The 19,076-nt window shown below is 45.4% G+C and overlaps 1 protein-coding gene across 1 annotated transcript in view; it reads right to left on the bottom strand.

Moving 5' to 3' along the window:
* LOC126234251 (UPF0764 protein C16orf89 homolog) overlaps positions 1 to 18,647 on the bottom strand; it is a 64,085-nt gene extending 45,438 nt beyond the window's left edge. The window contains exon 1 of the mRNA XM_049942943.1: positions 18,453 to 18,647. Within this exon, the coding sequence (XP_049798900.1) occupies positions 18,453 to 18,639 (187 nt within the window). The 5' untranslated portion in view covers positions 18,640 to 18,647. The remainder of the gene's footprint in view (positions 1 to 18,452) is intronic.
* Between the last annotated feature and the right edge of the window lie 429 nt (positions 18,648 to 19,076).

Here is a 19,076-nt window from a genome sequence, read left to right as displayed (position 1 = left end):
CTCAAATCTAGTTCCTTTCAAAGCTGACTTGACTTTAGGGAAAAGAAAAAAGTCACAGGGGGCCAAATCAGGTGAGTAGGGTGGATGATCTAAGATGGGAATGTTGTGTTTTGCCAAAAACGTCTTCACTGACAACGCACTGTGAGCTGGGGCATTGTCTTGGTGAAGGATCCATGACTTTTTTCTCCACAAATCGTTCCGTTTTCTCCGTACTCGCTCACGTAGGGTAGCCAGGACGCTAATGTAGTAATGCTGATTCACTGTTTGTCCCTCTGGTACCCAATCAATGTGCACAATCCCTTTGATGTCAAAAAAAAAAAACAATCATCATTGCCTTGAATTTCGATTTTGACATTCGTGCTTTTTTTGTCGTGGAGAACCAGGAGTTTTCCAATGCATCGATTGGCGTTTAGTTTCGGGATCGTAAGTAAAAAATCACTATTCATCGCAAGTAATAACATTTTGTAACAAGGTGGGATCACTTTCAATGTTTTCCAGGATGTCAGAACAAATCATTCTTCGGCGTTCCTTCTGTTCAATTGTGAGACACTTTGGAACCATTTTTGAACACACTTTGTTCATGTTGAAACTTTCATGAAGAATCTGCCTAACACTTTCCTTGTCAACTCCTGTTAACTCAGACACTGCTCTGATTGTTAAACGGCGATCTTGTCGAACAAGTTTACCGATTTTTTCAATGTTTGCATCAGTTTTTGCTGACAATGGTCTGCCAGTGCGAGTGTCATCACTGGTGTCTTCGCGGCCATCTTTAAATCGTTTAAACCACTCAAACACTTGTGTTCGCGATAAACAATCATCGCCGTACACTTGTTGTAACATTACAAACGTTTCACTTGCAGATTTTCCTAGTTTGAAACAAAATTTGATGTTAACACGCTGTTCTTTCTGTACACTCAACATTTTCCGACGCACAGACAAAACATCAACTACTTAAAACAGACGCCACGGGCAGATTGAGTGCAGGAGGCAGATGAAACTCGAGCAGTAGGCGGAGCGAGAGTCACGTGAAAGGCCACGCGACTTTCAGCCTTATTGCATTCGTTTTATTGTTTCACCAGTACTAGTCCGGTTTTTTTCTAGCCACACCTCGTAATACGTATCACTGGGCCACAGAAAATACTTGGTGGGTATGCTCTGTCGATCAGTAACGGAAGTGGTCCATTACTGCTTGTTGTGGAATCCTTGGGGATGAAATCATCGGTCCACACAACATAGACTGACAGGTGAACTGTACCGGGCTTTCATCGTCGACGATTTAGGTGCTCTCTTTGAAAGTGCCTACGTAGACATTGGTGGTCGTTCAAATGGCTCTGAGCACTACGGGACTCAACTGCTGAGGTCATTAGTCTTGGTGGTCGTCTGAGGATGCAACACTATGGTCACCCAGCCTATTCTGCAGGTGATACAGCGCAGCAACTGGACAACGATTCCTTGGAAGATGATTGGGGTGTCGAGATCCTCAGGAATGGTTCGGACGTGCGACCGATTTAACACAAGTAGATTTGGTTTTTTTTAGGACATATCCAAGGAGTCGTGTTTGTATCACCGAGCTCACAACCACAAATGACTTCAGATGACACATCGACGAAGCTTGTCGCTCCGTGACACCGTCGACGTTACGTCTCGTCAGCGGGTCATTTAGAAGACGCATTGCGTTGTGCACTCAGAAACACGGGCTCACATTGGAACACCTAGTTTACGTCAACATTCCGCCACCAGAACATTCATCTGCGCGTAGTTAAGTATTATGTACAGCATGTTGCATCCACTCTTAAGTCTCTGAAAGTTTCTAATTCCCAAACTAACCGCGATAGAAATGTGTTTTAAACTGATTTGTACAGAACTGATTTAACTACAGCAGCTACATAATAGGAAAAACTAATGTTCTCTTTAAAAATTGTGTCTGGTTCCTGTACGAGGCGTGTTTTTTTAAGTAAGTACCGTTTCAAAATTTAAAAAAAGACTTACTGAGATATTTAAAAAAATGTGTGTGAAATCTTATTGGACTTAACTGCTAAGGTATCAGTCCGTAACTTACACACTACTTAACATAAATTATCCTAAGGACGAACACACACACCCAAGCCCGAGGGAGGACTCGAACCTCCGCCGGGATCTGCCGCACAGTCCATGACTGCAGCGCCTTAGACCGCTGAGATATCTCAATAATTTTATTTTTACACGAAAGCCTGTACCTTAATCTACTTTTCTACATAATTTCCGTTAATATTGAGGCACTTGTCATAACGTTGTAACAGTTTTTGAATACCCTCATCATAGAAGTCTGCCGCCTGACTTGTTAACCACTGCATCACCACTGTTTTGACTTCGTCATCGTCTTGAAGACGCTGACCGCACAGGTGTTTCTTCAAGTGCAGGAACAGATGGTAGTCACTGGGCGCAAGATCGGGGCTGTACGTAGAATGATCTAGAGTTTCCCATCGAAAAGATGTGATGAGATCTTTGGTCTGATTCGCCACATGCGGACGGGCATTGTCTTGCAGCAAAACGATGCCCTTGCTCAGCTTCCATGGTCTGTTGCTTTGATTCTGGTGTGACGTAGGCCACCCATGTTTCATCGCTCGTAACAATTTGGCTTAAGAAATCATCACCGTCGTTGTGGTACCGCTCAAGGAAAGTCAATGCACTGTCTAAACGTTTGGTTTTGTGCACATCCGTCAACATTTTCGGTACCCAACGTGCGCACAATTTTCGGTAATTCAAGTGCTGGGTCACAATGCCATACAAAACACTACGAGAAACATTAGGAAAGTCATCCCGCAAGGAGAAAATCGTAAAGTGTCTCTTTTTCTCTCATCTTATTGTCCACTTCCTGCACCAAACTTTCATTAACGACCGAAGGACGCCCAGTCCGTTGTTCATCATGCACATTTGTGCGGCCATCTTTAAATGCTCTCACCCACTTTCTTACCATTCCATCACTCATAATTTTTTCTCCGTAAGCTGCACAGATCTCACAACGAACATCGATCGCTTTTAGGCCTGTAGCACTAAGAAATCTTATAACAGCCCGTACTTCACAGTCGGCGGGACTCACGGTTATCGGAGGCATCTTAAACACTCAGTACACAACGTAGGCGCGCAGTCCGGAACCGCGCGACTGCTACGGTCGCAGGTTCGAATCCTGCCTCGGGCATGGATGTGTGTGATGTCCTTAGGTTAGTTAGGTTTAAGTAGTTCTAAGTTCTAGGGGACTGATGACCACAGATGTTAAGTCCCATAGTGCTCAGAACCATTTGAACCATTTTTTAGTACACAACGTAAACAAGGAAGAATCAGACTGTAATGACGTCAGTGCGTAGATTAAGGTTCAGGTTTTCATGTAAAAATAAAATTATTGAGATATCTTAGCATGTCTTTTTTTAATTTCAAAACGGTACTTACTTAAAAAACACGCCTCGTAACTCTCTGGAAAAGAAATCAATAAACTATGTTCATAGCCCCGCAGAAAGTGTAACGTTTCATATGTGGACCTACCACAATAAATTTTCCTGTCACCTATTATTTCGTAAGTTACAGGGGCATACGCTTCATCTGAAACACCCTGTATATAACACATAAACGTTTACAATGACGTACGCCACATATCGGTAACGTTAGCTAAAAACATCTGAACTTATACCCACTTAATTAAATGTGGAAGTCTGCTGCCTGGTTACTGCTGTTAAAGGTAAGAGAAACTGTTAGGAAAAAAAACTGTTAGTAACGGTGAAGGCCATGTGCTGCACTGTCCTGGAAAAGCTATTAGCGTGAAATGCGTCATCCAGGCGGGAGACCGCAGACGATTTGTCGCTGTTAATGTCTACAGATGTTGACGTCCTTCTGACTTTCCCACAGGCTCACAGACGTCTTTGGGGCCTCAGCTCACAGCAGGTCGCTTAGCATTGACTACAGAAATATGTGGCCTGTAATGAATTGCTCGACCATTGTGCACTATTCCCTCTAACTCCCTACGCACAGTCACTGTGCAAGCTGGACTGCTGGTAGCTCTTTGGAACTCACTAATGATTCCTTCCGCTGATTTCACGTAATTTTTTTACCACCATCCTCCGCAATGCTGATCGATCCCTGTGCGTCAGTACGTGAGAACTGCCTCGTCTTGTTACGGCTGTTTTTGTTTCTTCTCATTTCCAGTTAACAATCACACCACCAACAGTCGACGTGGGCCGCTATAAAAGGGCTGCATTGTGCCAGATGAATTTGTTACTCAAGTTACGCTACTGGCCATTAAAATTGCTACACCAAGAAGAAATGCAGATGATAAACGGGTATTCATTGGACAAATATGTTATACTAGAACTGACATGTAATTACATTTTCACGCAATTTAGGTGCATAGATCGTAAGAAATCAGTACCCAGAACAACCACCTCTCGCCGTAATAACGGCCTTGATACGCCTGGGCATTGAGCCAAACAGAGCTTGGATGGCGTGTACAGGTACAGCTGCCCATGCAGCTTCAACACGATACCACAGTTCATCAAGAGTAGTGACTGGCGTATTGTGACGAACCAGTTGCTCGGCCACCATTGACCAGACGTTTTTAATTGGTGAGTGATCTGGAGAATGTGCTGGCCAGGGCAGCAGTCGAACATTTTCTGTATCGAGAAAGACCCGTACAGGACCTGCAACATGCAGTCGTGCATTATGCTGCTGAAATGTAGGGTTTCGCAGGGATCGAATGAAGGGTAGAGCCACGGGTCGAAACACATCTGAAATGTAACGTCCACTGTTCAGAGTGCCGTCAACGCGAACAAGAGGTGACCGAGACGTGTAACCAATGGCACCCCATACCATCACGCAGGGGATATGCCAGTATGGCGATGACGAATACACGCTTCCAACGTGCGTTCACCGCAATGTCGCCAAACACGGATGTGACCATCATGACGCTGTAAACGGAACCTGGATTGATCCGAAAAAATGACGTTTTGCCATCCGTGCACCCAGGTTCGTCGTTGAGTACACCATCGCAGGCGCTCCTGTCTCTGATGCGTCAAGGGTAACCGCAGCCACGGTCTCCGAGCTGATAGTCCATACTGCTGGAAACGTCGTCGAACTGTTCGTGCAGATGGTTGTTGTGTTGCAAACGTCCCCATCTGCTGACTCATGGATCGAGACGTGGCTGCACGATCCGTTACAGCCATGCGGATAAGATGCCTGTCATCTCGACTGCTAGTGGTACGATGCCGTTGAGATCCAGCACGGTGTTCCGTATTACCCTCCTGAACCCACAGATTCCATATTCTCCTAACAGGCATTGGATCTCGACCAACGCGAGCAGCAATGTTGTGATACGATAAACCGCAGTCGCGATAAGCTACAATCCGACCTTTATCAAAGTCGGAAACGTGATGGTACGCATTTCTCCTCCTTACACGAGGCATCACAACAATGTTTCACCAGGCAACGCCGGTCAACTGCTGTTAGTGTATGAGAAATCGGTTGCAAACTTTCCTCATGTCAGCACGTTGTAGGTGTCGCCACTGGCGCCAACCTTGTGTGAATGCTCTGAAAAGCTGATCATTTGCATATCACAGCATCTTCTTCCTGTCGGTTAAATTTCGCGTCTGTAGCGTCATCTTCTTGGTGTAGCAATTTTAATGGCCAATAGTGTATATCCAAAGACTACTTCACACACGAAGTCATTAGGCTCTGCTGAGGAACCAGTCTACTGTTAATGTTTCCCTATTTGGGTTACCACCTGTTCTGTGTAAAAATTAAATGTATTTGCTGGTAACGGTAGGGAAAAAAATACATCAAAATAAAGTATTTTTTACTTCGCTTGATACTTCGTTTAAAAATATATTTTTTATTGCGTTAGCAGTGTTCCACAAATAATTGTCACTTGTAAATTGATTCACAGCACCTTTGCGGTTTGTATTTAAATGAGGACGAATAAATAATTCTTTTTTATACAATTCAGAGACGAATAATTTTTACAATATTGTTATTGTATAATATTTCTACGAACTGAAATATACTTGCAAGAAAATTGCTGCTGAAGACAGGAGGTAAAATATGCAAATTCACGTATACATTTTCAGCTGTTCACGATTTAGTGAAGAATCAGTTAAAACATTGAGTTTATATTAACCGAAAATTAATGGACTGTGTAAATTCACGCTTATGTAACGATAGCAACTACCTTTTTCATACGCATGTACATTGTATCGCGTGTCGTATAAGCAGTTGTTACAGCACGCCGTATACATCGCGACTTGCCTGGTTGTAGACACAAGGCGTGAATTTAGAATGCAGACCCAAGACTCGGGTGCCATCAGGTGTTACGGTGATGCATGGGCAGCTTTGCTATTCATTTCGAGTTCTCCGCAGGGTGGAACTAGAGGCGGGAACGAATCAAGCTGTCGCTGAGGTAAAAGGTAATTGCGCGCGAGAGTCAGTCGTGCTAAAATTTTCACAGAGATTCCGGAGGAGCATCGATCTCTCGTAACAACTCAACGCACAAGCATGTCAGACCGACCTTTCTCGTAGTAACATGCCGATAAGGTTGTCTACGAAATAATAATAAACGGAATAAAAGTAATGGGAAGACATGTTTAAGCCGTAAGTATGTGTGTTAATCAACGCTTTTAGCGCTGAATGCGCCATCAGCTTTGTTCAACTATAGAATGTTAAGGTTTGTGTGAATATAAGAGTAACTTAGTAAATTAAAGACATCCACGTCTACATGGATACTCTAAAAATCACATTCAAGTGCCTGGCAGAGGGTTCACCGAACCACCTTCACAATCTCTATTATTGCAATATCGTATAGCGCGCGGAAAGAACGAACACCTATATCTTTCCGTACGAGCTCTGATTTCCCTTATTTTATCGTGGTGATTGTTTCTCCCTGTGTAGGTCGGTGTCAACAAAATATATTCGCATTCGGAGAAGAAAGTTGGTGATTGGAATTTCGTGAGAAGATTCCGTCGCAACAAAAACTGCCTTTCTTTTAATGATTCCCAGCCCAAATCTTCTATAATTGCCGGCCGGAGTGGCCGTGCGGTTCTAGGCGCTGCAATCTGGAATCGAGCGACCGCTACGGTCGCAGGTTCGAATCCTGCCTCGGGCATGGATGTGTGTGATGTCCTTAGGTTAGTTAGGTTTAATTAGTTCTAAGTTCTAGGCGACTGATGACCTCAGAAGTTAAGTCGCATAGTGCTCAGAGCCATCTTGTATAATTTCTGTGACACTCTCTCCCATATTTCGCGATAATACAAAACGTGCTGCCTTTGAACTTTTTCGATATACTCCGTCAGTCCTATCTGGTAAGGATCCCACACCGCGCAGCAGTATTCTAAAAGAGGACGGACAAGCGTAGTGTAGGCAGTCTCCTTAGTAGGACTGTTACATTTTCTAAGTGTGCTGCCAATAAAAAGCAGTCTTTGGTTAGCCTTCCCCACAACATTTTCTATGTGTTCCTTCCAATTTAAATTGTTCGTAATTGTAATACCTAAGTATTTAGTTGAGTTTACGGCCTTTATATTTGATTGATTTATCGTATAACCGAAGTTTAACGAGTTCCTTTTAGCACTCATGTGGGTGACCCCACACTTTTCGTTATTTAGGGTCAACTGCCACTTTTCGCACCATACAGGTACCTTTTCTAAATCGTTTTGCAGTTTGTTTTGATCTTCTGATGACTTTATTAGTCGATAAACGACAGCGTCATCTGCAAACAACCGAAGACGGCTGCTCAGATTGTCTCCCAAATCGTTTATATAGATAACGAACAGCAAAGGGCCTATAAGACTACGTTGGGGAACGCCAGAAATCACTTCTGTTGTACTCGATGACTTTCCGTCAATTACTACGAACTGTGACCTCTCTGACAGGAAATCACAAATCCACTCACATAACTGAGACGATATTCCATACGCACGCAATTTCACTACGAACCGCTTGTGTGGCACAGTGTCAAAAGCCTTCCACAAATCCAGAAATACGGAATCAATCTGAAGTCCCTTGTCAGTAGCACTCAACACTTCACGTGAATAAAGAGCTAGCTGTGTTTCACAGGAACGATGTTTTCTAAACCCATGTTGACTGTGCGTCAATGGACCGTTTTCTTCGAGGTTATTCATAATGTTCGAACGCAATATATGTTCCAAAACCCTGCTGCATATCGACGTTGACGATATGGACCTGTAATTTAGTAGTCTGAAGTAACGTCCAAACAATATCGTGTGTTTCTAGGTACACTATCCTCTAGGTACAAAACTTTCACATACTTATTTCAGAGGGAAACACAATTTTTTTCCACGACCACAACATTTAGGTTTATTTTTAAAGGTCTTAACAAGAGCCCAGGGAAAGGCACCATATGTCTGAGAGTAAGGGGGGATGCACAGATACGTCGCTTGTGTGGAAAAATACACTCCTGGAAATGGAAAAAAGAACACATTGACACCGGTGTGTCAGACCCACCATACTTGCTCCGGACACTGCGAGAGGCCTGTACAAGCAATGATCACACGCACGGCACAGCGGACACACCAGGAACCGCGGTGTTGGCCGTCGAATGGCGCTAGCTGCGCAGCATTTGTACACCGCCGCCGTCAGTGTCAGCCAGTTTGCCGTGGCATACGGAGCTCCATCGCAGTCTTTAACACTGGTAGCATGCCGCGACAGCGTGGACGTGAACCGTATGTGCAGTTGACGGACTTTGAGCGAGGGCGTATAGTGGGCATGCGGGAGGCCGGGTGGACGTACCGCCGAATTGCTCAACACGTGGGGCGTGAGGTCTCCACAGTACATCGATGTTGTCGCCAGTGGTCGGCGGAAGGTGCACGTGCCCGTCGACCTGGGACCGGACCGCAGCGGCGCACGGATGCACGCCAAGACCGTAGGATCCTACGCAGTGCCGTAGGGGACCGCACCGCCACTTCCCAGCAAATTAGGGACACTGTTGCTCCTGGGGTATCGGCGAGGACCATTCGCAACCGTCTCCATGAAGCTGGGCTACGGTCCCGCACACCGTTAGGCCGTCTTCCGCTCACGCCCCAACATCGTGCAGCCCGCCTCCAGTGGTGTCGCGACAGGCGTGAATGGAGGGACGAATGGAGACGTGTCGTCTTCAGCGATGAGAGTCGCTTCTGCCTTGGTGCCAATGATGGTCGTATGCGTGTTTGGCGCCGTGCAGGTGAGCGCCACAATCAGGACTGCATACGACCGAGGCACACAGGGCCAACACCCGGCATCATGGTGTGGGGAGCGATCTCCTACACTGGCCGTACACCACTGGTGATCGTCGAGGGGACACTGAATAGTGCACGGTACATCCAAACCGTCATCGAACCCATCGTTCTACCATTCCTAGACCGGCAAGGGAACTTGCTGTTCCAACAGGACAATGCACGTCCGCATGTATCCCGTTCCACCCAACGTGCTCTAAAAGGTGTAAGTCAACTACCCTGGCCAGCAAGATCTCCGGATCTGTCCCCCATTGAGCATGTTCGGGACTGGATGAAGCGTCGTCTCACGCGGTCTGCACGTCCAGCACGAACGCTGGTCCAACTGAGGCGCCAGGTGGAAATGGCATGGCAAGCCGTTCCACAGGACTACATCCAGCATCTCTACGATCGTCTCCATGGGAGAATAGCAGCCTGCATTGCTGCGAAAGGTGGATATACACTGTACTAGTGCCGACATTGTGCATGCTCTGTTGCCTGTGTCTATGTGCCTGTGGTTCTGTCAGTGTGATCATGTGATGCATCTGACCCCAGGAATGTGTCAATAAAGTTTCCCCTTCCTGGGACAATGAATTCACGGTGTTCTTATTTCAATTTCCAGGAGTGTATTTCCGCAACGGTTCGCAATGGTCGGCAATTTGTCTGGAGCACCATGTGAGCTCAGAGAACGGGAACCATCTGATTCCCGCCGCAGCAAACACGAGCTTATTTGTGGAAGCTCTCATGAAGGATTCATGTTGTTGCGTAACGTCACACACTCACTGCTTTCTGTGAACAAAGCGTGTGGCGACAAAGAGGCAGTGAGTGCAAGACTGCTGCGCTGTTGCGTGGACGGATACAAAAGTGGTCACACAGTAAAAGAATCGTGCGGAATTAATAAAACTGATACCTCATGTGACTCATACGGTCGTAATTAGACCCATTCGGAATATGCAGCTGAATCAGATAACCAACTTAATCCTTTATTTTGTATAGCTTGTGACCCAAGTCAATACGACGCTTGTAACTCCAGAACAACATAAAGAGTCATATCATGTCTACAGAGGACACTTTCCGTCGAGACGCTCAGTTCGTACACTGCACCCAGTCTTGTGGATCAAACGTAGCATCCGCTACGAAAAAAGCAAATACCACATGCGAGCGAATTTGCGTAGTGGCTGGAAAAAAAAAATACAAGAAATGAAAAAGATGAAAAGTGTGCAAGATTAGTGTCCGAATAATAATAACATGATTAAATCATGCCGAAAAATATTTCCGTATAGATTAAAAGAATTTTTACGGCAGATAATCTTGGTTGGCACTGCTATTTCTGATATTTATTCACATTTAATTTTACAGACTACACCGTTACGTGTAGCAATTGTTGATTTCTAACCGGCAAGTACTAGAAAATAACGCAATTACGAAGTACGCAGCAGCATAAATTCCCGGGAATAATCGTGAAACAACATTTAAACTCATTAGAGAACTTCGATCTACTTCTTTGAATATGCCCTCATACGTTACATAATTATGACGCTGATATTTTAGTGGTGTTGTTTCAACATATCTCTTCAGAAGTCGTTTATTATTTCCAGCTTGTAAGTCACTTTACTGCGTAGCACATACCTCTATATAATTTACTTCGTTTAATACACAAAAATTATTCAGCTGTCAGTTCAGTCTGTAATGTTCAAATAGTAGACGACTCAGTATTTTGTATAATGGAAGGATTAAATATTACACTATAGGAATAAATAATTTGTGACTATGATTGGGCAAACTTTTTACATCGCGATAAGTGCTGTTGTTCTTGAGCAGTTAGCGAGTTCATGCTGCAATTGTGGAAGTTAATCGTTATCTCAGGCACCTACTCAGATTATGTAAGGTCGAGGAGAGCGATTCATTTCTAGCTGTGTGCAAGGCGCTTCGGACAGATCCGTGTAAAGTATTCAGCTTTTTTTCGTGTTAAATGCGAATGTTGCTAGAGTGAAGAGTTTTATAAGGGTCGTGTGTACGCTGACTCAAATTATTGAAGAACACTCATAATGGCAGACGAAAATATAAAAGCTTTTATTCGGTTACTGTATTGTCAGTGCTGACCAGCACAAGCAGGAACTTGATTAGACTGACTAGACAAGTTGTCCTATTCTCTTTCAGCGCCTCACGTTCAGGAGGTTCGGAGCTCGAATCCATCTCCATGCATCCCGATTTAGATTTATCGTGATTTCCCGGATCTCTTAACCGAAATACTGACATGGCTCCGCTGAAAAGAAGATAGCCAATTTTCTTTCGCATCGTTCTCCTATCCGACTTTGTATTCCCTCTGAAACGAGTGCGTCGTCGGGGATGTTAAAACCCACCTGTACCTCCATTTCCTTTCTTCTCTACGTGAAGTGAAACGCAAGTCGAATTATTCTTATGTTATAAAAATAGAAGGAAATTTTTAAAAACTCATAAACGTCAGAAAATTTGGGCTTAAATGTAAGAAAGAATCACTAAGAGGATGACCTCAACCATTTCTGCCAGTGTGGATTCCGAAAATATCCGTCATGCGAAACCTAACCTGTGCTTTTATCACACGATTACTTGAAAGTCTTAGGTTAAGGCAGTTGGTATTTCTTGCCTTCAGAAAAAAAATCTACTCAGCACCAAACCTACGCTTTTCGTCGGAAGTGCGGTCGTATGTGGGTATAAAACGAAATTTGTGACTAGACTGAATATTTCTTACTTTTGAATGCATTACGGGAACAGCAGTGATCAATGTCTTATAAATAATTACTATTAAAAACAGTCTTGATCACGATTTATTTAACAGGGTGACCGGTTTCGACCACTACTGTGGTCATCTTCAGACCATTGAGTAGGAACCTCTTTCTGTTGGAGAATCACTACTCCTTGAATGCATTACGGGAACAGCAGTGATCAATGTCTTATAAATAATTACTATTAAAAACAGTCTTGATCACGATTTATTTAACAAGGTGACCGGTTTCGACCACTACTGTGGTCATCTTCAGACCATTGAGTAGGAACCTCTTTCTGTTGGAGAATCACCACTCAGTAGTGATTCTCCAACAGAAAGAAGTTCCTAATCAATGGTCTGAAGATGACCACAGTAGTGGTCGAAACCGGTCACCTTGTTAAATAAATCGTGATCAAGACTGTTTTTAAAAGTAATTATGAATATTTCTTGACAGAGTGTACGTAGCTTGTTATCTTGGATGAAGAGTCGCCGACAGACGTAAAAGTAACGTCACGCATGCTCCAGGGAAGTGTGTTGGGGTTTTTTTATTCGTGCTGTGTATTTTAGCTGCACAGCTGTAAAAGCACACAAATAGTCAGTCAGGCCATGACTACAGCTCACACAAATATCTGTGTGTAACAATTTGTATGGATGTGAAATGGAACTATCACTTAGGCTCAATCGTTGGTAAATCAGGTGGCAGACTTCGGTTCATTGGTGGAATACTGTGGAAATGCAATCAGTCTGCAAAGGGGATTGGTTACAAATTACTCGTGAGACCCGTCCTAGACTACTGCTTAAGTGTATGGGACGCGTACCAAGTAAGAATAACGAGGATTGTTGAACGTATACACAGCAGGGCCGTGCCAATGGTCACAGGTTTGTTTAAATCACATGACACCTTCATGGAGATGTAAGAAAAACTGGGAGACTTCAAGACAGATGCCAACTGTCTCGTGAAATCCTACTTACAAATTCCGAGGAACCAGCTTCAAGTAATGAACCTAGGAATATACAGTGAGGTTACAATTAAAGTATCGCTACCAGAGAGGACTCCCACGAAAAACCAGAGATCAAAGGACAATGAAACTTTGTGAAAACATGTGTAAGGACTTGCGGAAGTGAAATAACAAATACGCCATTGAAAGAAATACACTCCTGGAAATGGAAGAAAGAACACATTGACACCGGTGTGTCAGACCCACCATACTTGCTCCGGACACTGCGAGAGGGCTGTACAAGCAATGATCACACGCACGGCACAGCGGACACACCAGGAACCGCGGTGTTGGCCGTCGAATGGCGCTAGCTACGCAGCATTTGTGCACCGCCGCCGTCAGTGTCAGCCAGTTTGCCGTGGCATACGGAGCTCCATCGCAGTCTTTAACATTGGTAGCATGCCGCGACAGCGTGGACGTGAACCGTATGTGCAGTTGACGGACTTTGAGCGAGGGCGTATAGTGGGCATGCGGGAGGCCGGGTGGACGTACCGCCGAATTGCTCCACAGTACATCGATGTTGTCGCCAGTGGTCGGCGGAAGGTGCACGTGCCCGTCGACCTGAGACCGGACCGCAGCGACGCACGGATGCACGCCAAGACCGTAGGATCCTACGCAGTGCCGTAGGGGACCGCACCGCCACTTCCCAGCAAATTAGGGACACTGTTGCTCCTGGGGTATCGGCGAGGACCATTCGCAACCGTCTCCATGAAGCTGGGCTACGGTCCCGCACACCGTTAGGCCGTCTTCCGCTCACGCCCCAACATCGTGCAGCCCGCCTCCAGTGGTGTCGCGACAGGCGTGAATGGAGGGACGAATGGAGACGTGTCGTCTTCAGCGATGAGAGTCGCTTCTGCCTTGGTGCCAATGATGGTCGTATGCGTATTTGGCGCCGTGCAGGTGAGCGCCACAATCAGGACTGCATACGACCGGGGCACACAGGGCCAACACCCGGCATCATGGTGTGGGGAGCGATCTCCTACACTGGCCGTACACCACTGGCGATCGTCGAGGGGACACTGAATAGTGCACGGTACATCCAAACCGTCATCGAACCCATCGTTCTACCATTCCTAGACCGGCAAGGGAACTTGCTGTTCGAACAGGACATTGCACGTCCGCATGTATCCCGTGCCACCCAACGTGCTCTAGAAGGTGTAAGTCAACTACCCTGGCCAGCAAGATCTCCGGATCTGTCCCCCATTGAGCATGTTTGGGACTGGATGAAGCGTCGTCTCACACGGTCTGCACGTCCAGCACGAACGCTGGTCCAACTGAGGCGCCAGGTGGAAATGGCATGGCAAGCCGTTCCACAGGACTACATCCAGCATCTCTACGATCGTCTCCATGGGAGAATAGCAGCCTGCATTGCTGCGAAAGGTGGATATACAGTGTACTAGTGCCGACATTGTGCATGCTCTGTTGCCTGTGTCTATGTGCCTGTGGTTCTGTCAGTGTGATCATGTGATGTATCTGACCCCAGGAATATGTCAATAAAGTTTCCCCTTCCTGGGACAATGAATTCACGGTGTTCTTATTTCAATTTCCAGGAGTGTACATTTTAATTTGCGTGTGAAAGAGTAACCCTGTTAACTGCGTACCATGTTTACGTTTAAGGTTGGTTACAAACGTTGCAGAATGTGGCGACCACGATGGCCTGGATCCGCACTAGAGTTCGTTCGTAGCAGTTTTCGAACGGAGGACCACGGAATGTTCTGTTGCAGTGACGAAGCTAGAAGATCGCACATTGCGTCCAGCATTCTCAGCCATGGCAACAGCAACTTCTTCAACGATTTGTGGGGCAGTTCGCCGTTGACCTCTCCCAGGAACAATTCCCAAATCGGCAGTTAAGTCGGACATGTTCTTCAACCCCGTGCGGAAAGAGGACGTCTCCGTATTCCTTTAATGAGTCTATACTTGCGAAGAGCAGCAACACTATTACTATTGTTTTGATAAAAAAAGCCTTACGACTAAAATCCTGCTCGTATTGTGCAGACCAGAGTTGACTGTCTGCAACTGCAATGCACGCTGATGCTTGTGTTTCAGCACTATGTCGCCGTACCAGTGCTGGCGCCTAACAGCAAGTCATGACATAAACTCTTCCAAAAACGCACATCTTGCAGCGCTCAGTCTGAACATCATTCCTATAAAGGTGGTTCCATCTACACTGCCTCAAGTAGCGAAAGCTTAATTATAACCACTCTGTACTATTACCCCCTACGTGTCGTCCCCGTAGCGACGGCGAAGACGAGGCTGGTTACACCACACACAGAAGCGTTGCAGTAATCATTCCTCCCACCCTCCATGCGCGAATGGAACGGTAAAATCTCCTAATAACTGGCACAGCCGGAAGCACACGGTGAATTGCATAGTTGTAGTTGATGGCAAAAATAAATCAGTCCCGAAATGTGTTTCCGATATTTCGGGGCAACATAATCTAAACAGCAACGACGTTATTTTGAGTAAGATTCGCTCGAAAGAGCAAATTTAAAAATATCAAAGTACTGCCAGCAGACCTGAAGAATAGGTTACACAGAGGAGCAAGAAGCCGGTGGTAAGACGAATATCAGTTATCGAATCGCAGTAAAGGGATATGTTATGGACAAATACAACAGACCATTCCGCGAAGCTCTGGTTCAAAATGGTTCAAATGGCTCTGAGCGCTATGGGACTTAACATCTGAGGTCATTAGTACCCTAGAACTTAGAACTACTTAAACCTAACTAACCTAAGGACACCACACACATCCATGCCCGAGGCAGGATTCGAACCTGCGACCGTAGTGGTCGCGCAGTTCCAGACTGTAGCGCCTAGAACCGCTCGGCCACCCCGGCCGGCCGAAGCTCTCGTTTCACGTAATTGTGGCGAATAGGAAATTTATAACTCCCATCATCCGCGTGAGAATTAATCATGGATCATTCTCTAAAGACATGTTCACCATATCCATGCACGAAATAACGCTTACTGTGATTGATTTTATTCATAGCAGTGATTTCCTCAGCAGCTGTGGAAGATATTTCATAATGAAATTCAGTGGTCAGTTGCAGTAATTTTTTTTTATTTTTATTTTGCTTTACCAGTTTCAACAGGTTAATCTACCATATTCTGAAGACTACAAAATTTGAGCAATTATAAATTTTTGGAACTTGTCCATACATTTAAGTGAAGTGTAAGAAGTGTAGGCCTATTACGAAAAGTCACTTAGTATTCGTTCAGCAGATTCAGTATCGTGTTCACGGAAGAATAATGCCATTACATGTCCAAAAATGTACATACTGGTATTGTATGTGTAAGTATAAACACAATTTGATAATTTACAGTAAATGAATCACATGTACGTACGTAGTCAAGTTTCTGTGTGCTGGCACCAAGGAACATATATAAAATGTATTGTATGTAACTTTCTCTGTATACCTTACTTATACATTCTATGTGCTTTTATATATGTTGCTTGCTGCTAGCACAACTTACCTATGTACTTAAATGTGATTCATTTACTATAAATTATTAGTATGTACTTATAATTATCACATAAAATATATACATTTTGGACATGTCATGGCATTACGCTTCTTTGAAGAAGATATTGACAGCTCCTAAACCAATACCAACAGTAAGTTAGTTTCTGTAACACACTTCTTATAACTTACATAAATGTCTGGTCAAGTTCTAATGATTTATAATACCCCAAAAGTTGTAACTTTATGAAGATGACAGATTAATCTGTTGAAACCGATAAAGCGAAAGAAAAACATACACTACTGGCCATTACAATTGCTACACCACGAATATGACGTGCTACAGTCGCGAAATTTACCCAACAGGAAGAAGATGCTGTGATATGCAAATGATTAGCTTTTCAGAGCACTCACACAAGGTTGGCGCCAGTGGCGACACCTACAACGTGCTGACATGAGGAAAGTTTCCAACCGATTTCTCATACACAAACAGCAGTTTACCGGCGTTGCCTGGTGAAACATTGTTGTGATGCCTCGTGGGAGGAGGAGAAATGGGTACCATTACGTTTCCGACTTTGATAAAGGTCGGATTGTAGCCTACCGCAATTGCGGTTTATCGTATCGCGCCTTAGCTGCTAGCGTTGGTCGAGATCTAATGACTGTTAGCAGAATATGGAATCGGTGTGTTCAGGGGGTAATACGGAACGCCGTGCTGGATCCCAACGGCCTCGTATCACTAGCAGTCGAGATGACAGGCATCTTATCCGCATGGCTGTAACGGATCGTGCAGCCACGTCTCGATCCCTGAGTCAACAGATGGGGACGTTTACAAGGCAACAACCATCTGCACGAACAGTTCGACGACGTTTGCAGCAGCATGGACTATCAGGTAGGAGACCATGGCTGCGCTTACCCATGACGCTGCATCAAAGACAGGAGCGCCTGTGATGGTGTACTCAACGAGAACCTGGGTGCATGAATGGCTAAACGTCATTTTTTCTAGTGAATCCAGGTTCTGTTTACAGCATCATGATGGTCGCATCCGTGTTTGGCGACATCGCGGTGAACGCACGTTGCAAGCGTGTATTCGTCATCGCCATACTGGCGTATCACCCGGCGTGATGGTATGGGGTGCCATTGGTTACACGTCTCGGTTACCTCTTGTTCGCATTGACGGCACTTTGAACAGCGGACGTTACATTTCAGATGTGTTACGACCCGTGGCTCTACCCTTCATTCGATACCTGCGAAACCCTACATTTCAGCAGGATAATGAACGACCGCATCTTGCAGGTCCTGTACGGGACTTCCTGGATACAGAAAATGTTCTACTGCTGCCCTGGCCAGCACATTTTCCAGATCTCTCACCAATTGAAAACGTGTGGTCAATGGTGGCCGAGCAACTGGCTCGTCACAATACGCCAGTCACTACTCTCTATGAACTGTGGTATCGTGTTGAAGCTGCATGGGCAGATGTACCTGTAGACGCCATCCAAGCTCTGTTTGACTCAATGCCCAGGTGTATAAAGGCCGTTATTACGACCACAGATGGTTGTTCTGGGTACCGATGTCTCAGGATCTATGAACCCCAATTGAGTGAAAATGTAATCATATGTCAGTTCTAGTATAACATATTTGTCCAATGAATACCCGTTTATCATCTGCATTTCTTCTTGGTGTAGGAATTTTAATGGCCAGTAGTGTAATTGTGCAATTGACGACTGAACTTTATTCTGAAATACTGCGAATGTGTTAGAGAAGCAGCACAAGATATAAATAACAATTTCTTCGCATGTATGCAAACCAGCAGACGGAAATCTTGCACAGTTAATAAGATATCATCAACCACTACCCACCGTTATAGCAATTCTCCTTCGTCGAAATGCCAGACTATTAAAAAAAAAAAAAAAAAGAGTTACGACGCTTCTGATTACAACGTACTATAACATTCCTAAAATACCGGAAGGTTGCCGCGTAGCCTGCAGGCGAAAAGAAGAAAACAGTGTAGGTCTTTGGCCTGCAGACAGCTTACCGTCGGTGATGGCAACGGAGAACACGGAGTCGAGGAGCGCCTGCGACTGGCCCTCCAGGTAGGCGAGCGCGTCGGACAGAGCCAGCAGCGCCCGCTGCTGCAGCTCATCCGCCGCCGCCGCGGCGCCCGGCCGTAGCAGCAGCAGCAGCGGCAGCGCCAGCAGAATCAGCTGGCTGCGCGTCTGCATGGCTTCTGAGGGCGGGCAGCCACCTGCGGCCGAGGCAGGCGCGTCCTCCGTGCGCAGCCGCCGCCTGCGCAGCCCAGCCAGTGACGTAGGCACGCGGCAGCCGGCGCACACTTGGGTACACCGAAGACGGAGTGAAAACAACACCGTGCCGGAATATAGCTTCGAAGACAACTCACGGGTGATACCGACTGCGCCCAGACACCAAATTTTACCTGCTCTTGAAGTGGTCAACTGCGCGCGAGGCCACTTTTCGAAATAGCTGAACTGCGGATGCTGAAGTTAATTGCAAGCCATGAAAACGCAGGTTGGCACTGCAGCAAATTCCTTCCCAGTTTCAGAGACTTAGGACTCTCCATTACTTCTAAGCTATATCATAATACACTACTGGCCATTAAAATTGCTACACCAAGAAGAAATGCAGATGATAAACGCGTATT

Source organism: Schistocerca nitens, chromosome 2 (genome assembly GCF_023898315.1).
Source record: "Schistocerca nitens isolate TAMUIC-IGC-003100 chromosome 2, iqSchNite1.1, whole genome shotgun sequence".
Taxonomy (NCBI): domain Eukaryota; kingdom Metazoa; phylum Arthropoda; class Insecta; order Orthoptera; family Acrididae; genus Schistocerca; species Schistocerca nitens.
Note: the sequence above shows the minus strand (reverse complement) of the source record. Positions and strands in the feature narration are given on the sequence as shown.